Below are 22478 nucleotides of genomic sequence, written 5' to 3'. Positions count from 1 at the left end.
GAAGCGGTGTGTGATATCTACTCAGATGATGGTACAGCGCTAGAGAGGATTTAAAAAACATTGTGTCCAAAGTCACAGAGTTGGCACATGTCAGAACCAGAATTCGCAACCAGGTTGACCTGCCTCCATGGCCAACACTCTGTCTACTTTGCCACTTCACCTGTCATCAGCCGTTTCATCTGTGTCATAGGGCTGTGACCAGGTGAGCTCCTGTAGTTGGAAGCTATTTGTAAGTGTCAAGAACCACGTTAAATATGTTTTTGATTAATTTGGCATTCTTACCAGCTAAGAAGTCTTGATGAAAAATTAGGATATTTTCACTAAATCAATAATAGAATGGCTTGCTATTATTTGTGGAAAAAATTATATAAGATCTCTATTTTTTTTTCATTTTTGGGATGTGAGTGGTAGCCTGGATACATTCATTCAGCAAATATTTTGGTAAATATTTATAGGTGCTGTGTTGCCAGGGTCTAGTAATACCATATTGAACAAAATAAATATTTTCTGACATCATGAAGCTTATGTTATAATCCTGAATAGCATTTTTAAATAATACTAGTCCACAATGTTACTGTGGCTGTCATTCCTTGGATTCAGCCAAAATTAGTCTCATCTGGAATAGTCTTCTGGGCTATGAATGACCTTGGATTAAGAGCACCCCCAGGCCTATGTGTTCAGTCCTCTCCAGCCATCGCTCTTCCTGAGTACTTTTGTACTTACGGCATTTCCTCTTGAGCACATTCTCTTAATTAAATTAGTGTTTCTTGAGAAAGTAATGGAGGTAGATAATTTCAATATTCAGCAAGATAATTAAGCTATTTTTTCTAGATTTAACTTTTGCCTCTTATTTCCCAAAATAAGTGAGGGAGAGGAGAGAGAGAAAAACTTGCAGAGACAATTGGAACTTACTAAATATTTGGGGCATTTTAGAATCAGCCAGGTATTAATCAGCAATTAAATAAATGTACAGTCATTGATGATAACGTAATGTCTGCTGGTTTCTAGAGAGAAGACGGGCTAATTTTGAAGGAAACAAAAGTCTGGATAGAACAATTTGAAAGAGATTTGACAAGGGCACAGATGACGGAATCAAATTTACAGGATAAATATCAGGTAATGTATGAAGAAGTGATTTCAGTTTCTTAAAAGCTTTTTAATCCATGTTCAGTCTTTCTAATGATATTAGTGAGAAAAAAATCTTTAAAGAAATAATATGTATTATCTTAAGTTTGCATGCAATTGTAATAATTGTCTAGTAAGCATCTAACTTTGGCTCAGGTCATGATTTTATAGCTCGTGGATTCAAGCCCTCCATCAGGCTCTGCGCTGACAGTTTAGGGCCTGGAACCTGCTTTGGATTCTGTGTTTCCCTCTCTCTCTGCCCCTCCCCCACTCACACTCTGTCTCTCTCTCTCTCTCTCTCTCTCGAAAATAAATAAAAAATAATAATAATTGTATTTCTAGGTAAATAAGTAGTTTTAAAAAATATAATACATTTATATATTGTAATATGATTGCCCTTGTAGAAATAATTAGCACCTCCGTCACATTGCATAAGTATTTCTTTTTTGTGGTTGGGATAGTTACATTCCAGTCTCTTAGCAAGTCTGATGACTATAATACAATATTGTTGTCTATATCCACTATACTGTGCTTTTAGATCTCTAGGATTTATTTACTACTCATCGGAAGTTTGTGTACTTAAATAGTATCTGTCCTATCCCCCACCTTCACCCCCCATCCCTTGGAAACCACCATTTTAATTTGTCTTTATGAGTTTGGCTTTTTGAAATACCACATGGAGGTAATATTTTATATTATTTCTCTTTTTCTGTCTGCCTTATCTCACTTAGCGTAATGTGTTGTCACAAATAGGAGGATGTCCTTTCTATGATATTTAGAAATATAGACATCTCTCCCTCTCTCCCTCCCTCTCCCCCCATATCTCTATCTCTATCTCTATCTCTATCTCTATCTCTATCTCTGTCTCTATCTCTACCTATACCTATATCTATCTTTATCTATATCTTTATATCTTTATCTATATCTATATATCTATATATCTATCTTTATATCTTTATCTATATCTTTATATCTATATCTATATCTATATCTATATCTATATCTATATCTATATCTATATCTATACCTATGTCTATGTCTATATCTATATCTATCTCTGTCTTTCTCTGTCTCTCTCTCTATATATATATGTATATATCTCATATCTCCTTTATCATTAATCCATGAATGGGCACTCAGGTTGCTTCCATACCTTGGCTATTGTGAATAATACTGCAATAAACATGGCAGTGCAGATACCTCTTCAGTATCCTGTTTTCGTTTTTTGGGTGTATCCCGGAGGTGGCGTTAGTAGGTCTAGGTTGTGTGTGTCCACCCTCCCTGTATGTAGAGCTCCGAGGAGGCTTCATGGCTTAGAACTCAGAGTCTTAGAGATGACCCAAAACACAAACATCTAGTTGTTGTTTTTCTACAACTCATGATCTGGCAGATGTCACATAACAAAAAATCCCACCAAAAAATGAATTCAGCGCCGCATTGAAAACTACTATAGAATAAGCCGAATTTAATAAAGGCTTGCAACATGAATATTTGGAGCGAGCCCATTAATGGGATCAGTTTCTATTGTGACCTGCCTGGTTCGACACTGTTGTACTCACACTGAGTCCAGGGCTGTTGCTGCTGCTGTTATTCTGCCCACCCCCCATCTCCTTATACTGCCAGTACTTGGATTTCGGCTTCCAATTTTCACTGTTAAGACACAGAGTCTTACAACCGGTTTTCCCCACTAAATTGTAATTCACTGTATGCAGCATGAACATTTTCCTATTTAAAACAGCATCGCATTTTAGTGGCCAAACTATAATATATCCTAGTCTATATTTCAGTTGGTTTTGCTACATAAAAAGGGGCAATGATATGAGACTCAACATGGCAGATGATAAAAGATACAGCCATTGGCATTAGTGTGTGATTTTATATAACACATAAATTCTTCCTGACTTTAGGTAGATAATTGCGTCGATATTATATTATTTGAACATAGCAAAGCAGTATGTATGTGTTTATATGTATGTACATTTTTTGCTTTGAAAGCTAGTGTAATCTTTTTTGCCCAAAAATACAATTTTCTGGATGAGTCTCATTAAAAAATGATGAAACCTGTAAAGTGAGAATAGAAATACAACAACAGAGTAAATCTACTTATTAGACTAGTGTGTGTTTTAGCTTAGGCATAAATTATAAAAAATCAATTCCAAATTATGAAGTTACCTGTTGTACAGATGTTATTTTATAAAAGGAAAACAAAAGATTAGAAAAGCACAAAATAGAAACACTCCCTTCAGACAAAAGATGAAGGGCTGTTTCTTAAAAAAGGGTTAGAGAGCTTGTGAAATCTGAATATAGGGGACATTTTCGTCTGTGTGTTTCTTACATAATCAGCATTTTCTGTTTCTACTTACCATAACAGTGTATTTTCCATTTTTTTCATTCTGTGGAATAAAATTGAAATTCTGTTAAGTAAAATTAAAGATCAGTTTTATGTTTTGGTATTTTTAAATTACGTGAAGTTGGAGGAAACGGAAGATAAAAGTTGTGGTAAAATAGTTACTCACCGTCTCCCCCCAGTGTTCTTCATGTGAACTTACATGTTTGTTTACTCGGATTCTTTCAGATGTGTTACCTGCTAGATTCTATAGGGCCATTCTTACGTTCTTTAACATAATTACACATTTTAGTGGCATGTTCAATTCATATTTGGACATGGAATTTTATTCCAGGATGTGTTATTTTAATGTAAAATGCGGAACTTTTATTAAAATCACTACTTTTTTAGATTAGCATTTGACTGATGGTTAAATCTACATATTACAAATTTGTTATACACACTATGATAAAAGAAATGACACGATAATTAATATTTTAATGCCATAAAGTTAAAGCAAAATATTATTATATAAATGAGGTCCCCTATGTAAAACTCTTTAGATAGCCTTACTTAAACACAAATTTAGATATCTTCAAATTAGTAGTACTTTGATGTATATAATTTGTATCTCTAAGTTATTTGGTTTATTATTTAACTGTTATTTACTTTGAAGTAGAGCAACTATTTTGATTATTAACATAGGTTTATATTCCTGTTTTCTACGATTTCTTGATGAGCATGGGCTTGTACATAGATTATTTAACTAGAAATGAGAAATCTTAGGTTTTACTCCTGCCTCCACTACTTGTTCTTGCCAAGTTACCTCTGGGCTTCCTATGGTAATAATAATAGGGCATGTCGATGTTGTAGGGTGATGGAGAAAGCCAGACGAGATGATGTGCAAAGAGCAGTTAGCCTGGGGCCAGGCTCATCATCAGGGCTTCATGAATGGCAGTGCTATCAGTATCACGACTTGTCATCATTATCAACAACGTATATTGAGTGTTATCCAAATATGAAGGATTGTTATTTAGGAAATGTGGTTTCCTTTGCTTTTGCTGTTTTTGACTCGTGTCCATGTCGTTTCTGTTTTTCCTCTTCTAGTCATTTAAGCACTTCAGAGTTCAATATGAAATAAAAAGGAAACAGATCGAACATTTAATACAACCAATACATAGAGACGGTAAATTGTCACTTGACCAAGCATTGGTAAAGCAGTCCTGGGATAGAGTGTCCTCCAGGGTAAGTTCTCTCGTGATTAATTTTACTAAGGCTTATGTAATTTAGTCAAGAACATTTTCCATCGTGTTTTCTAAACAGTGATATGTCATCTGGTCCTACTGCCTCTAGCTGAGGAGGGAAAGACTTAGCCATGGGAGTTTTCCTTTAAGTTAGTGGAAGTACTGAACTTGGTTGAACAACTCTTCTGCTTTGTCTGCCCTACACGTAGTTTCTTTTTTCTGTTTTTATTTTTTGTAAGATTTAAAAAATTTTTTAATTTATTTTTGACAGAGAGAGAGAGACAGAGCATGAGCGGGGGAGGGACAGAGAGAGAGGGAGACACAGAATCCGAAACAGGCTCCAGGCTCTGAGCTGTCAGCCCAGAGCCTGACACGGGGCTCAACTCACAAACTGTGAGATCATGACCTGAGCCGAAGTCGGATGCTCAGCCGACTGAGCCACCCAGGCGCCCCAAACACGTAGTTTCACGTAGTAGATGATGGCTTGAAATCCTGCAAGACCACCTGGGTTACTGCTCACTTTACACAACTAAATTCTGGGTTGTTTAGAAAAGGTGACTCCCAAGAATGGAGCCTCAATAACTTCTCTAAAGTCTATAGCTAGGTTTCATTAATAGTTAGTAATCTTTGTATATGGACATTTAGTTTTACATGCTTTAATTTAAGCAAATCTTCTTTTTTTTTTAAATTTTTTTTTAACGTTTATTTATTTTTTTCATTTTTTTTTTTTAACGTTTATTTATTTTTGAGACAGAGAGAGACACAGCATGAACGCAGGAGGGGCAGAGAGAGAGGGAAACACAGAATCGGAAGCAGGCTCCAGGCTCTGAGCCATCAGCCCAGAGCCCGACACGGGGCTCGAACTCGTGGACCGCGAGATCGTGACCTGAGCCGAAGTCGGACGCTTAACCGACTGAGCCACCCAGGCGCCCCTAACGTTTATTTATTTTTGAGACAGAGAGAGACAGAGCATGAACAGGGGAGGGGCAGAGAGAGAGGGAGACACAGAATCTGAAACAGGCTCCAGGCTCTGAGCTGTCAGCACAGAGCCCGACGTGGGGCTCGAACTCACGGACCGTGAGATCATGACCTGAGCCGAAGTCAGACGCTTAACCGACCGAGCCACCCAGATGCCCCTAATTTAAGCAAATCTTCTAATCTGGTCTTTCATGAACCTGAAGGAAAACTGCTCAGTAAATTTCATGTTAATATTTTGCAAACTTAAAGACCAAGATTTCAACCTTGGTCACTGAAACTTCTATCACTATTGAGAATATTTGTCTTGAACTTCTATTTACTTCATTTTTACAATCTAATCTTTTCCCCACAAACTCTACCAGAGAATAGGTTAGTTCCCAAGCCCCTCAGCCTATCCCATCTGGTATTCCAGTAAGTTAGGAAACAGTGCTTAAGACTGGATAAAGTGGAAGGGCACCTGGGTGGCTCAGTCAGCTGAGCGTCTGACTTTGGCTCAGGTCATGATCTCATAGTTCGTGAGATCGAACACCACATTGGGCTCGGTGCTGACAGCCTGTCGGCACAGAGCCTGCTGTGGATCCTCTGTCCCCTCCTCTTCTTGCACTCTCCTCCCCACCCCCCCACCCCCCAAAAGAATTGGATAAAGGGGAAGAAATGAAGAAATGGTTAGGGAATTGTAGTTTCATAGAAAGAATCCTGAATGTTCCTTTCCCTCCAGAGATATCTAGATGACCCTGATTTTTCTGCACCTGTTCCCCTGTGTGAGCTTTTAAAGGATACACAACAGTGTACCCAGTGTATAACAACCACGTCCTGGAGCACGTCAGCAAACCCAGTCCTTTCCCTTTCAGCAAAGGCCAAATGGAAAAATCAGTGGGGGCTTTGTGCTACTCCTATAGGTAGAAAATTGTTTAAGCTCCCAATAATACCCTTCCGTGTCTAAGGTGTATTTTGTTTCCTTAAAATTTGCTTGTAACTCTAATTTCCTCCTCATTCTCAAAGTACCGCATTCGGAACACAGATATTTTCTTACTTGATAGTTATTAAAGTAACACAAGATGATTAAGTTAAATCCTTATGGGGGCTTTAAAAGTCATTTGAGGGAATTTAAGGAATTGTCTTCTGAGAGACATTGTTTTTCCACTTTTGTATTTCAGCTCTTTGACTGGCATATACAGCTTGATAAATCTCTCCCTGCACCTCTGGGCACCATAGGTGCCTGGTTATACAGAGCGGAGGTGGCCCTGAGAGAGGAAATAACCATTCAGCAGGTGCATGAGGAAACGGCCAACACAATACAACGGAAACGCGAGCAACACAAGGTAAGAGTTCTGGTGGGGAGATCTTCCTGCACAGCAGTCCTAGTGTTGTCTGAAGACTTGGCTGTTTAGAGCTTCCACTGACGCGCGTCTCCCAAGTGTCCATTCACATAGGTTCTGAGATGTCGCACTTCCGTCTTCCTTGCTTGCTAACGACAGTTCCAGTAGATTTATTTTCTGAAGAATTTTCTGGGCGGTTATCTTTGTTATTGCCGTTGCTATATGTTATTTTTTGAAAGGTAAGCCCACAGACACATTTATGTAATAATGTGGTTGGCCATTGGTTCTAGACCTCATTCCTGTCTCCGTTCTTAAAGGAAGGCAAGCCAAGTTACCACGTTTTTATGTCCTTTGCTATGAGGGGGCAGGGGGTCAAGGGAGAGTGGGGATTTTAGGAAGTGGTGGGATTAGGCGTTGATGACTTTTATTTGCGACTTTTTTAGTGTACTGCAGAGTCAGCTGTGCTTAGTATAAATTCTAACATATTCCTCTTTGGGTTTTGTGGGACCTAACTAAAAATGCTGTTTTTCACTAACATCATATTAACTCAGTCCTGTGTTTCGTGCAATTGAGTTTGTGTACCTCATTTATTGTCATCGTAGGGATTACTGTATATGTGGAAATCAGACAAGGGGAGGTGACCAAATATGGGCAATCTGTGGCTCACGTATATTTTCTGCCAAGATAGGAATATTTTTTTACTGCTTCAAGGAAATAGACTGTTCTATGTTCTAAACTAGACTGTAAGGCAAATTCATGACAGATTTGGTTTCAGGCCCCTCTGGGACCTTATCTTTGAAACTAGAAATGTAGAGGTACAGAGGTGCCATGGAGTTTCAGCTCCTGACCCTCTCGGCTCGACTCACTCACCCCAGATCCGGCCGCCAAACAAGATGGACGCAACAAGATTTTGTGTTCCTGCACGATCGGTCAGGGTCCTTTCTGCGTTTATTCTTGGCCCTTCTTCCGTTGTAATCAGTATCTCCAGATACTTTAAGTTTTGCTGTTGATCTCTTAGCCTCTCCCCTTCTCACCACCGCCACCATACACAAAACACACAGAAAACTCCCTAGAATCTGCTTCTCTGGTAAGCATGACTTTGGCGTCTGCTCCGTCGCTGGAGATACACGCACATAAAATCCAGGCCTGCTAGTCTATACTGTCTCTGAAGATAGAGGATAAGAGATCAAGTCCCAAGACTTTTCTCTGGGACTGAGTCAGGTTAAGTCTTCTTAGAAGCAGAAAAACCTGGGCTATGCCCTTGTTGAGATTCCCAGTATATTAAAAATAGGGGGAAATGCTGAGACAGGATTACACAACAATACCGCTTCAACAGATTAGCAATTCGTTGTAACTACCACTTAATGCGTCATGTAACAGTTGAAATAATGTGTAACTGAGGTGACTGATTCATACAAAAGAAGCTACCTTAGGGTTTAAAATCAGATGTAGAATGGGTATGGATTGTGGGTTAGATGTGCTAATTCTGTGAGTACATGCCAAGGGCCTACTGTGTGCCAGTTTTATGTACAAGGTGCCTCCAATCTAGAAGTTTGAGACACAGCATGTGTTTGTTGTTTGCATAATATACTTAGGTCTGATTTAAATGCTCCACCACAGAGAAAATGTCCAAGCATATTGGCTGTGCTATTTACCAGTTGATAAGATTTAGCGGACATGTTAATTCACTGCACACTCTAGGCTGCAGCAACACCTGCTGAACGTTGAGTTTTAAGTTGGATGCACACACGCTGTCCATGTGTCTCAGTGATTATATGAACTGAGGCCCCTCATGACTCTCCTGGCTCCTTTGAGAGATAGAGACCCTGTGCCAACCATCAACTGTGCAGCTGGAACCACCTTTTTTACCAGAGTGTAACGAACAACCATAAATGCCAAAATGAAATGGAGTAGGGAAAGGGAAGGGGAAAGAGCTGGAGAAGATGCTTATCTGAGACTAAAAATCAGAAAGGACTGAAGAGAAGGTCAGGGAATGCAATGAAGAGACAACAGGAAGCAAGCAGAGGCAAGTAAGGGCTAGGACTAGGTCAAGGCAAATCTCCAGAATGATCTGTTTACTGAGGTAGGGACTTTTACTAGGTCTGGGCACAGGTACTGAGAGTAGTAGAGTCATAAAACAATGTCATTGTTAATTATAAAATCAATTCTCATTTATTTAAGATATATTTATTAGGTACCTATAATAAGATAAGCTTTGATGATGTAAGCAGTTTGAATCATTGTTGAGATAACTAAAATTCTAGTCTTCTTCAGTAGAAGAATCAGCCCATCAACTTGGTATCACTACTTTGTGCTGGAATATTGGGCTGGCTTGGAAATGCAGTTCCCACTATATTAAGAATAGGGGGAAATCTTGAGACAGGGTTACACAAATAATGGAAAAAAGCACAATATAGGACTCATTAATACATAAGCAAGAATGTTTGAGAATATTGTCTACTTATCCCAGTCTAAAAGTAACTATGGCTTTGCCATGAAAACTTAGATAGGCTATCAAGATCTCAAATTTTTGGTTTTCTGCATGGTTCACATCTTTAAAAAAAAAGCATACCACATGACGATTGTCTGTTAATACATAATCAGTGTTTGAAAACGTGATTCAGATAATTTTTAATTTTTTTTGGCAAAGGGGTTATTTTACAAATGGTTCTACCAAAGTTTTTTTTTTTTAACTTAACTTACATGTAGGTAGGATCATATTATTCCGAAAAGCAAGATACACCTTTATTAGCTTTTCTATTTTCCAGATACCTTAATGCGTAGTTATCTAGGAAGATGACAAAAATAGTCATAGTTAACTATAATTGAGTATTCAGCTATGTTTCTGTCTTAAGTACTTTATTTTGCTAAGCAGTTGACATGCAGGATGTGAGACAACTATTATTATTATCTTCACTTTGTCAATGAATAAACTTGAGGCAGACGGAGTTTAAGTGCTTTGCCCAAGGTCACATAGCTGTTAGTCCAGATTGTTTTAAACTCTAAACTTAACTATGCCCGCAAAACTATTGCATGTAATACATGTAGAGTAATTAAACTTACTAGTTATTTTTTTAGTAGTAGAGCCTTGGCAAAGTAAGGCTTTTCGTCTTAAGGAATTATGCAAATAGCCATCAAACTCTACCACCTACTACCCATCCGTGTTGCGGTTATCAATCCTACATAGGTCACTTCCCCTCCTTTTTTGAAGATTTAATTTCCTGCATGGCAATGCATGCCATAATTCTTAAAAACTTCAGTAACCCATAGATGATTCTGCCAAAAACCTGGCCTCTTAGTTTCTTGATCTCCTGTCTTTCAGTGATCCCATCCTTCCCTCTATGCCCCTGATGGGCATAAAGCATGGTCTAGAACTTGTCATCACCAGTAACTGAAACTCCTTCAATGTCTTCTTTAAGCATGTATCTCACTGTCCAATCAAACTTGCCCTGGCTCCAAAACGCACGGACTCCGTGCTCTTTAATCCTTTGATTTTACTGAGTCTCACCCTCTTCAAGGCATCCGTTCCTTTTGTACTCTATTTAAATTCAGTGCCGAATCTGCAAAGGTCACTCCTTTGTACATACGCTAATTGTCTTGACCAGGTTTCCTTCGTCCTGTTGTCCTGATTAAAACATAACCCCGATTGAAGCCAACTCTCTGCCTAGTCCCTGCCCACGCACATGCCGCTGAGTGTGCCTGCAGAAAAACACACCCCCAGGCACGATGACTAACCCAAGTGGGTCCTGACTGCTGCCTGGCACTCCAAAGGCATTTCCCGATTCCATTGCCTCTTTATTTCAGGGACAACTATTCCATACCTTGTCCCTTCAAATCTTCCACACCTCCTCCCATATCCTTACTCTCAGCTGGTGACACTGCTTCCTATTTCTCTGAGAAAATAGAAACAATCAAAAAAGAATTTCCGCCAGCTCCCACGACCACATCAACCCACCTACAAGCATCTGTGCCTGAATACCCAGTCTTCACTTCTGTTACTAGGGATGAACCATCTGTGCTCTGATCTAAGACCAGCCCCTCCACATGTGTAGTGTATGAGAGCCCATCCTCCCTGCTCTTCTCCAGTAAACAATTCCTCTAGTTCTTGCCTTTTTAGTTTTTTTTCTCTTTCTGCTGGATTTTTCCCACCGACATAAAGTATATGCTGTTAATCCTCTCCTCTTAGAGATTATTTAAAAAATAAATAAAATTTAAAAAATAAAAATTGTCTTTCTTCCTCCTACTCTTGCTTCCAGCTACTGTCCATTTTTCCTCCTTCATTTTTCAGTGAAGCTCTTTGAAAGAGTTATCATGCTCATTTTGGTTTCAGAACTGTCTTTTCCAATTCTTTCTAGAACCCATTTGGATCAAGGTTTCTCTTGCCATGCTATTCATGTCAGGTTCATGAGAGTTCTCCTTATTCCTCGCTTAATGGTCAATTCTCAGTCCTCATCCTACCTCACCTATTAAAAGGATTTCACATAGTTATTTCTGAATCCTTGAAACACTTTCTTCATTTGGTTTCCTCATTTTCTTTCTGCTCCTCTTGCTGTGCCTTTCTAATCTTTCCCGGTCTTTCCACAAATATTTATTGTGCGCTCTCTGTGTGCAAAGTGGTGTTCTAGGCATTTGTGATACACCCAGAAGAAAAACAGACCAAACCTACACTCATATAACTTGCCTTCTAATGGGGGGAAGCATATAAGAAATAATAAACATAAATAACTAATAAGTAAAATTTATCTTCAGTTAGAAAGTAAAAGGACAGAGAATATTAGGGGTGTTGCAATTTTAACGAGGGTTGTCAGTGAAACTTCACTGAAAAGATGATGTCAAACAGGCAAGCACATCCCCACCTCAACCCCTTTGCCCTTGCCATTGTCTTTTATGTTCTCTTTTCCTTGGCCTGAAACATCTTCCCACTGATCAGTCTCTCAGTATGTTCTTCCTTGTCTCCTTTTTTCCTTTACTGAAATGTCACCTATTAGTCAACACTTTCTTGGCCACCCCTTTGAAATCGCAACTCCTTTTCCCTCTTCTCTATTTGATTTTTCTCTTTAGTATTTATCTGCATCTCAACTGCTCTTTTAATTCTGTATCTCAGTTAGTGCTTGGTTTTCTATACTGTAATGTGAACTCTGTAAGGGCAAGAATTATTGTTTGTTTTTTCACAGTTGTATTCCCAGCCCCTGAAAATGATTAGAAATATTCAGGCTTTCAGAATTTTAACTGGGTCAATAACACCAATTTATACTTACTGGGAAATTGTCCATTTGACGTTTTCAAAATTATTGCCATAAAATTATTCAAAATAGTTGAAGGTATATTTTTTTGGTAATCTTTTCTGTGCCTGTAGTTAAGCTCCTATTTTTCCCCAATATTGTTTCTTTGTATCTTCCTTCTTTCCTTAATTGCACTTTTGACACTGTTGATTTTCTTTGTTGGAATCTAACCATCTTTTTTCATCAACTTTCTTACCCAAAGAATGATGACATCACTCTGTCTTATGTGAGAAAAGCCTGGCTTAGTAACAGAGGGTAGAAGCCAGGGAACCAGTCGCAGTAATCCGGGTAGAGTGGCCTGAACCGGGATGGTAGTTCTAGAGATGACGAAAAATGGTCAGATTCTGAATATTTTTTTAATGTTTATTTATCTTTGAGAGAGACAGAGTGAGCAGGGGAGGGGCAGAAAGAGAGGTAGACAGAGGATCTGAAGCGGGCTCTGTGCCGACAGCAGAGAGACCTATGCGGGGCTCAAACTCACGAACCATGAGATGGTGCCCTGAGCCAGTGTTGGATGCTTAACCGACTAAACCACCCAGGTACCCCTGAATATTTTTAAGGCAGAGCAATTTGCAGCATTAGATATTTATTGTGAAGAAAGGAGAGTCATATTTGACACTATGATTTTTCAACTGAGCAATTGGAGAATGGAATTTCCATCAGTTGAGATGGAGAGACAGTGAAGCAGGTTTGGGGAAAAAGATCAACAGGTTAGTTTGGGGCATGCTAAGTATGAGATTTCTTCACATCCAGGTGGACATGTAGAGCAGGCAGTAAGAGATAAGAGACAGGAGCTCAAGACACAGGTAGAGGCTGGAGATAACTGTTCAGAATCATTGGCATATTGAAGGATGTTGAAAGCTTTGAGACTAAAGATATTAAATAAGGCAGTATAGACAGAAAAAAACTGTCAAGAACGGAGACCTAAGGGAATCTAATATCCAGAGATCAAAGAGTAGAAGATGAACCAGCAGAAGAGTATGAGAAAGAGCAAATGGTGAGGTGGGAGGGAATCCAGCTCCTGTGTTGTCTTAGAAGCTAAGGAAAGCAACGTATCAATGATAGGGCATTTTCAATAACATGGCTACAGCTATGCTTTTAAAATGCAAGTTTATTCATTTCACCCCTCTCAAAACTTCCCACTAGCTTCTGCCTACTTAAAATAAGCATTCCAAAATTCTTACAAAGGCCTGTGAGGTCCACAGATTCACAGCCCTTTTCCTCTCCTCCCTTCTCCCCTGCCCCCCCACCCCTACTATGCTAGTACTTCTTTTGTTCCATCTCAGTGACTGAGAGAGGTGCACTGATTGCTCCCACAGCTGCATAGATTTGTCAGTTTCTCCCTATAGTCCCATCAGTTTTTACTCAATGCATTTTGAAGCTTTCTCTTAGGCATGTTCAGAATTAACACAGACACTAGTAAATTGGAAGTTTCATCCTTAAGCAATTAATGATATAATGATTTTTATTCTCAAATCTAGTTTGTCTGATCTTGTTACACTCATACCAGTTTTCTTTTGTTAGTATTTCAGGGTTCTGGCTCATTAGGATTCTGAGTTTTATTGTTACCACCTTATAGGAGTTCCAAGACTCAACTTCTGCAGTCATGGTATAGATTTTTGCCCCAAACAATCAGCTTTTCCCATTGGTTTTTGCTAGGTCTGTGATCCAGTTTGGGGTCATAATTTTTAAAATTAATTAATTATTTATTTTGAGAGAAAGAGGGAAAGAGAGAATCTCAGGCAAGCTCTATGTCCAGTGCAGAGTCCTATACAGGGCTTGATCTCACGATTATGAGATCATGACCTGAGCCAATATCAATAGTCAGATGCTTAAGTGACTGAGCCACCCAGGCGCCTCAGTTTTGGGTCATATTTTAACAGGAGTGGGAGACCTAAGAGATTTTCCTTACTTCCTGCAAGTGCACCAGTGAATTAAAGTCACAGACTGTGCTCAGCATCTAGCTGGTTTTTAGTGAGATGGCTTTTCAGAGATCCCAGTGACGTCATGCCCACTATAGTTTCTTTATCATATTTTTAAAAATATTTTTGTTTGTTTTGATACCTTGTCATGATATTTTCAGTTAACTAGATACTGACTATAATAAGGAAGACTTCTTAGAAGGCAACTGGACATATGGGTATTCCAATATAGTCAGAGACCCCTACTTACACATTAACATATAGTCACATAGAATAAATCGGAGCTGGGCGTGGTGATGGGTCTAAATTTGCTCTGCACTCACTTGAGTGGGTCTCAGTGAAGATCATAAGCCATAGAAATGTGCCAGGAGGTTATAAAGGAGGAAAAGAGTGACTGAAATACTCATAGCCATTAGTTGCTCTAAGACAGTCTTTTGTCCCCTGTGATCAGCTCCTGCACAGAATGCCCTCCCTCTGGGCTTGAGAAACTTGTGAATATCTGAGCAGTTACCTACAATTCCAAGCAGATCAATATATTATAATAACAAAATTTACCAGGATAGAAATAGTTTTCCCTTGGATTTTTCTACAATGCAAAAGCTAATATCCCTCAAATTAAAAGGCACAAACACATATGACCTTTATGTGAACAAATACATATGACTTTAACATTTTAATTTATATATGAGTGCCTTCATTTTTTCCCCCTTCCATCAAATGTCTCTCTTACTTGTGGCTTTATGCTTTTTATTGCTTCTATTTTGTCCAATTAATCCACAAAATCTTCGTGTGGGTTAAACTAAATGCTAATTTTAATGTATTATCCTGATGGGCTAATGGGTCTTACTATTCATTGAGTGACAAACTGCTGGGTGTTTATTCTGTTATTGAGAAACAAACTAAACTCTAGAGAATATGGCATGAAGCATCTTTCATCTCTCTTTGCTTCTATATGAGAAATTGGCTAGGAATTGTGAAACACCTGTGAAGTCTTTATATGAATAAGCCTACCGACAATGAAAAACTCAGAAAACAAATAGAAATAAAATATTAAAATTTGTGTAGTTCTATACAGCCTATAAAGAATATTTATAAACATCACATTTGATCTTTCCAGTCTGATTTCTATAGGACATTCCCTGTGCTTGTTTGAAATCTTCTAACCATAAGAATATTTAATAATATCGTGATATATGACTTACTTTAGATGGCAAGCAAATTTCACTTTATAATAGTCTGCATGTGTTAGAAGTAAAATAAAAATAGTGATATATATGTATATATATATATATTTATATATAAAACCATTAAAGGGTTAAGCTAGTTGTGCTTAGTGTTAAGCTTCTAAAAACTAAGGGTTAAACTAGTCGTGCTTAGTTTTAAGCTTCTAAAAACCAGTTTATTCAAAATCAAGGAAAGAGAAAAATCCTAACACATCATTGTTTATAGCAGCAACTACATTTTCCTTTGGACCATGTGCCTTTAAAATGTCTGAATACATTGCTCTGCAACTGTCGTGTGTGTTTAAAAGATGCCATAATTATTAGATACAGCTCTAGCACAGGTCTTAGGGATAAGCACCAGGGCTCCTGTACAAGGTAAAAAGCCTATGAAAGGCACCAAGCCACATCTGGATGGAGCAGCACGATCAAATTGTTGAGTACATTGACTCATCGGTACAAGCTGAAAATTATGCTTCATAGCCTCCTGTGAACATGTTTTCTCATTTTTTATTTTTTTTTTTAAATCGTGTCTTAGGATCTGCTTCAAAACACAGATGCCCACAAAAGAGCATTCCATGAAATCTACCGGACCAGATCTGTTAACGGGATCCCAGTACCACCTGATCAATTAGAGGACATGGCCGAGAGGTAAGAGAATGGCTGGTTTGAAATGAAGTGTCTTTTTTTAAAAACTCGGTGGATGTTTCTTCCATTTCTTTTCTTTTCAATGAATTGACTGTTGGTTTTTTTTAAACAGAGGTGCTTACATTTAGTACATAAAAATTGAGCTCCCATAACATATGCTAAGAATGCTAACATCCTAATATGTTATCATTTGCAGAGAGTAAACCTGAATATCCCCACAGCCTGGAAATCACAGAAATGGTTTCTTCAGAGGCTGTATTTTTATTCAGCACCGTGAGGAACATTATGTAATATTGCAAAAACAGCTTATAAAAGAAACAGATGAGAGTTGTCTTGGCAGGGGAAAGAACTAAATTAAATACTTCAATCAATCACGATTTGCCTTTAAATCCAGAGCTAGAAAAGGAATCAGAGCTCCTGATAGTGATTGATCAGCCAGAGTTTAGAAGACTTTGTGCTTGTATTATATTTAGCACTGACGTGTAACAGGTTAAATAAGCACTGCTCTGTTACTATTAGTTACTTACATTCTGTAAATTCTCGGTGTTTTATTTCTAGGTTTCATTTTGTTTCCTCCACATCAGAGCTACACTTAATGAAAATGGAATTTCTAGAATTAAAGTACCGTCTGCTCTCACTGCTGGTTCTTGCAGAGTCAAAGCTGAAATCTTGGATCATCAAGTATGGGAGGAGAGAGTCCGTGGAGCTCCTTCTGCAGAACTACATCGTAAGTCTCTCTGGTGCTTTGACAAAGAAATCAGAGGACACGTGGATTTAGCATTTAATACCTATCGGTTGCTTTGACGTTGTAGTTTTTATCTTGAATTTAAACATGAAGGTACCAGTATGTTAAATGGGTTTGATAGAAGTTAGTAAGCTTTTCATGGTAACCTGAAATATACACTTAATATTCTTTGGAAATACAGAAAGACTTAGCTTCATGAATCATACCGAACCATTGTGACTGGCTTTATTGCTTAAAAAAAAAAAAGAAGTTTTTGCATTGCATACCCATGACTTTGATTGTGAGCTCACTATTGAAACTGAATTAGAATACTTAAAGATCATCCTCATGTCTCTAAGAAAGAATCATTAGTAGTTCAGAAAATTCTGTTATCCAAAAGGGGACTGTCTAGTTTTTAGATTATTAGGTCCAGCACGTCTCTGAGTTTCATTGCTTCTTGTGTGCATTCAGGAAAAGTAAAATTCTGTCTGTGAATCTCTGTACCAATTTAATTTTTAAAGACTATCTTATATTTTGGGCTGTCAGTATAAATAATTCTATATTTACATGGAATAGTAGCCTTGCATTAATGAAGAAATTAGGTTGTTCTATCAGTTTTCACTACATGTAATTAGAGAGTTATTTATTAAAAGTAATTTATTTCTGTTAGCTAAACATACCCCCTCCAAATTTATTAGCAATACAAACTTGTTTTCAAAGTTCATATTCATAAGGCATCTCAGTCCTGTACTTCACCACTTGTGTTTAATCACAAATTCAAACTGATAAATTAATAAGTTTAAAATACAAATCCATTTCTAACCTGACTAGTGAGCTTTGTAACTGGAATGATTGAATGTTGATTAAAACCATATCTTTGCTGAAGCATTCTAGAACCAGAATGTATTTTGCTATATTTTGTTTACATTTTTAAAGTGATTACTGAACAAGATGCGTTTGGAAAATAAATAGGTTTACAGTAAAATCTTCCTGTAGGTTTACTATAATTGTCTTGGAAACATTTGTCAAAAAATGTGAAATCTGTTATATGGTATGTTTCCCTTATTCATATTTAATTGTTATGGAAAGTCATGAAAAATCTTATTTTTTAATTTCAAGCAATTACGTTAGTCTTTTAAATATTAAATTACAGACATGCATTTATATTTTTGGATTTAGTCATGTCAAATGATACACTCTGAGCTCAGTAGGTAATTATGCAGATCTGTCTTTGTTCTAGCTATTTAAGGACAGCCAATCAGACTGAAATGCTTAATGGGGCCGTTCCACCAGGTTAATGTTCTAATACAATGATGTTAGTAATTCTCTTTGAACTTCTCAGATAAAAGATATGTAAGTAGAGAGTTGTTATAATGATACAACTTTCATAAATATTAATTAAAGAAAAACAGTACTTCTGTTTTCTCCATGAAGAGAAGTTCACTAAGCTGCTAGATTTAAACTGCTACACAACTTAAAATAATTGGCAAACTTGATCATTATGCTACACATGTGACATTTTTATGACCATTTCTGCATATTCTTATTCCGTAGTGAAAAATACCTATTTATGGCTAAAAATACCTATTTATGGCCTATTTAATTTCTGAAAAGGGCCTTAAAGTATTTTTTTGTTTAATAGTTTTAATAACTGGGATGTTGTGTATTGTCCATGAGCCCAGTGTCCTCCATGTGTAATCTTCTAACCCAGTGACAACCCCAGTGGCATTTTCACATGGTTTCACTGAGGGAATCAAGCCTTTCAATGCTCAACCCACATGTTTTAGGTGGCACAGTTGGTAAGAAGTAGAATCAGGATTTGAAGTCACATTTTCCCGAACCAAAAGCCATGCTTAAGTACTGAACTTTTTACTAATCTAACAAAATTGGCTGTGAAAAGTTTTTTTTTTTGAACTTAAAAGACCAAATAATTAACATGATTTCCTGTAGCTTAGTGAACTAAGGAGTATAGCTCATGTAAATATTAGTTCCATTTAATGTTAGCTTATATCTGACAATATTTTACACTAATATACTATAGCCTGATAGTGAGAGTTGTTATTATTTATGTTATAGGCAGCATGGTATTGGGGCAGGGGGTGGTGAGGTAGGAGAGATTGTTACATGATATTAATAGATAAAATAATTCATGTTACTAAATGGATGTTACATGGGAATGTGTTGAATCATGGTTCAGCTACTTACTACCCATGTGACTTTATAAATAACTTAATTTCTAGGAGACTTAGTTTTTCCCAAATTTTTAGTAATAATAATAATAATAATAATAATAATAATAGGATAATAGGGGCTTTTGTAAGAAACAAAGATGGACACATATTGTTTTCCTTTCATCTCACACCCCTTAGAGCTTCTCTTATCCCTTTGGAATTTGTGAGAAAATAATTTTCTTTATAACGGACCATTTCAAAGAGTGAAGACTTTCAAACAAAATAATAAAATCAAGTTCTTAAATCCAGTCCTTTCCTTGGTTTCTAAAAAAATTTATTGTAATGAGCCATATGCTGCTACATCATCTAATAACCAAAGTAATATGCAGGATGTAAAGGTTCCATAATTATCTCTTCCTTAGTTTGAATTCTCAATTCATCTTATTCATATGCAAAAAAATACATCATTTTTTAAAGGGTTAGAGAATCAAAAAATGTGCTTCCTACTTACCTCTTGTACTAGGTGCTCAGGTATGCAGCTGTTGTGAGCTAAAGAAATTCTTGGAAAATATTTCATGAATGCTTGTTAATTAAATCTAGGCCACATACTATTCATAAGAGATTACCTACTGTAATATAAGTCAGGAGATAATTGTTTTGGTTTTTGCTGTCAGAATTGTTCTTGACTTGGCCATGTTTGTTAACACATGCTTCAATTTTACTATGGAAGAAAGAAGGATCATTCTTTTTCATAAAAGAAGAACTCTTAGAGTTGTGGCCTATATGAATGCAACATAAGTAATGTGAATTTTTTTTATTATTTGTAATTATTTTATCAATGTAAGTAGGCTATCCTGTTAAAACCTCTTCTCAAAGATGATTTTTAAAATATTAAATTACCTGGTTCAGCTCCATTCAAGTGAAATCAATAAGTGAAACTTACTTATTATCTCTACATTGATCTTCCACTAAGTAGAAGAGTAGAAGTTTAGTATCTTCCACTAATACTTTGAATTTAGTGGGATAAAGAGGTATCTTAATTTTCTTGAAGGGCTATCAACAATAACATGGCTTATTTGTTGAACTTGATATCCAAAAAGTAAGCCTTATTGTGAAAGAAATAAATTAATCCCATTATTATTTTAAGTATACTTTTTTTTTTTTAATTTTTTTTTTCAACGTTTTTATTTTTTATTTTTTATTTTTGAGACAGAGAGAGACAGAGCATGAACGGGGGAGGGGCAGAGAGAGAGGGAGACAGAGCATGAACGGGGGAGGGGCAGAGAGAGAGGGAGACACAGAATCGGAAACAGGCTCCAGGCTCCGAGCCATCAGCCCAGAGCCTGACGCGGGGCTCGAACTCACGGACCGCGAGATCGTGACCTGGCTGAAGTCGGACGCTTAACCGACTGCGCCACCCAGGCGCCCCTATTTTAAGTATACTTTTGTGTTTACACCCTTCTGAGAGACTGTCCAGATAGCTCCTGATGAAAAGGAGATTTAGCAGTCCTCCTACCAAAATGATATTAATAGATAAAATAATTCATGTTACTAAATGGATTTACTCTGTATTTGCTCTCGTGTTCATTCTTAATTAATTTGTAAACAACTCTAGCAAAGGCATATTTAATTAAGTCTTTCTGTCCAGACAGGTGCAATTTCCCATTCTTCTGACACTTAGAACAATTGTTTTTCCATTAGCTTCTTGAAATTTGAGCCAAAAATAAATGGAGACTATTTTTTAAACATTGCCAAATATATTTATCTCTTCAGTGGTCTACAGTGTCTTACAAATTAGTTGTAACTTTCTTTTTTTGATCAAATTATGGTATGTTCATTTGGTTAAATTATGCTAAATTTAAGTTATAGTAAGTTACTCTTCCCCTAGTTGGAGAACAGGGAAGGTTAATGAAGTAGAACAAAAGGCTGAAAAATTAATTAGCCAGACAACTATTGTTTTACTTCATTCTCAGACAAAAATAATACAGCCTATTAAGTTACTGAAGTAAATATTCATCATGGAATCCTTCATTCCAAGTAACTCAGAGCTTTCTCTATTCACTCTATTCCTGAAGAATAATTAATACATAAATAAAACATTTTATAAGCATAAAATGCTATGCAATGTGTTATGTATGTAATGCTTTTAAGTATTATCTTGCAATATGATAAACATTTACCAATGAAATTGAGGGATGTCTGTGAAATTTTTTATGAAGTTTTAGATCTGCACTCAAACATTTTGCATCTCCATATTAAGCATTCATCGGCATATTACACTGGACTTCAGCTGGTTTTTAAAGGCTAATTTGCATTTTATAATACACTAGTCAAGTATTTTAGAGGATTCAAATCAGAGGAACTAGTTATACTTAAAAGAAATTAAAGAGCCTTTGGTGATATGTTGTTAACTATAATTGCATTATTTTTTGGCTTTATAATAGCAGAACCAATCTTTGAAACAGGAGCTATTTCATATTTCCTGGAGTTAACAATAGCATTTACCTACGGATTTCTTGTGCGCTCTAAATTTTACAGTGTCAGTTTGTAAATTACTATTACTCTAGTAATAGTAACAGTAATAGTAATATGTAATATGTAAATTACATACAGGTATAGATACATCTTATCTGTAATTTAAAAAAAAATTAATGTTTACTTATTTTTGAGAGACAGAGCAGGAGGGAGGGCCAGAGAGAGAGAGAGACACAGAATCTGAAGCAGTCTCCAGGCTCTGAACTGTCAGCACAGAGCCCAACACATGGCTTGAACTCATGAGCCATGAGATCTTGACCTGAGCCAAAGTTGGATGCTCAACCAACTGAGCCACCCAGGCACCCCAGTAATTTTTGTAATTGTAGATGAGATATGTGATTATTTAAAATTTTTCTACTAGTAAACATTTTTGTACTTTCTGTTTTGAGGAAAGTGTGCACTGTGCCATTTATTTATAATCTAAGTTCCTCAGAGCCATCTTTCACTAGAATTAATGTTCAAAGAGCCACACAATCCCACAGCTAAAACACAGTTGGATACTAAAATGTTCTTCCAGATTTAGTGCTTTCTAAATGTTAGCCCCAGGTTGTCTGGAGAAACTTCAGTCTGTTCTAAAAACAAACCCTTGGGTGGAGAAGAAATAGAGTATTTTCTCAATAGTGCTGAGTTAGAATAAAAGTGTGGAATCCGTTTATATTCTCAGAATAATCAGGTTATTTTATGGCAGTTGATTTAATTTGATATATTTTTTTAAAAGGTTGAGGTTGGTAAATTTGGGCAAAATATCCATATATCTATCCTGAAGAAACTGACTTCAGTATTTCTACATATGCCTAGAATTTGCCATCTTCTAACCATTACCCCTTTCTAGTCTTTTATAGAAAATAGCAAGTTCTTTGAACAATATGAAGTGACATACCAGATCTTGAAACAGACAGCTGAGATGTACGTCAAAGCTGATGGTTCAGGTAAAAAACACTGACAGAATTTGTTGCCATGTTGAACGCAGTAGAATTTAGAACC

At 37.0% G+C, this 22478-nt stretch overlaps 1 protein-coding gene and 1 long non-coding RNA gene across 17 annotated transcripts in view; one reads left to right on the top strand and one right to left on the bottom strand.

Moving 5' to 3' along the window:
• Positions 1-22478, top strand: part of SYNE1 (spectrin repeat containing nuclear envelope protein 1) — a 470028-nt gene that overhangs the window by 141532 nt on the left and 306018 nt on the right. For all 13 annotated transcript variants that reach the window (XM_042987332.1, XM_042987340.1, XM_042987338.1 and 10 more), the window contains 6 exons: positions 1009-1116; positions 4559-4696; positions 6831-6995; positions 15955-16067; positions 16623-16791; positions 22327-22423. In XM_042987332.1, the coding sequence (XP_042843266.1) occupies positions 1009-1116; positions 4559-4696; positions 6831-6995; positions 15955-16067; positions 16623-16791; positions 22327-22423 (790 nt within the window). The remainder of the gene's footprint in view (positions 1-1008; positions 1117-4558; positions 4697-6830; positions 6996-15954; positions 16068-16622; positions 16792-22326; positions 22424-22478) is intronic.
• LOC122238782 overlaps positions 1-22478 on the bottom strand; it is a 55366-nt gene that overhangs the window by 19038 nt on the left and 13850 nt on the right. For 2 of the 4 annotated variants that reach the window (XR_006217950.1, XR_006217951.1), the window contains exons 1-3: positions 22375-22454; positions 16690-16807; positions 3489-3518 (exon numbers count right to left, since the gene is read on the bottom strand). This is a non-coding gene — a long non-coding RNA (uncharacterized LOC122238782). Of the gene's footprint in view, positions 1-3488; positions 3519-14448; positions 14708-16689; positions 16808-22374; positions 22455-22478 lie in introns of those variants that run through there. The other 2 variants (XR_006217952.1, XR_006217953.1) reach the window with 2 other exon arrangements.

This window comes from Panthera tigris, chromosome B2 (assembly GCF_018350195.1).
Source record: "Panthera tigris isolate Pti1 chromosome B2, P.tigris_Pti1_mat1.1, whole genome shotgun sequence".
Classification (NCBI taxonomy): Eukaryota; Metazoa; Chordata; class Mammalia; order Carnivora; family Felidae; genus Panthera; species Panthera tigris.
The sequence above is the reverse complement of the archived record's forward strand: the minus strand, read 5'-3'. Positions and strand labels throughout refer to the sequence as shown.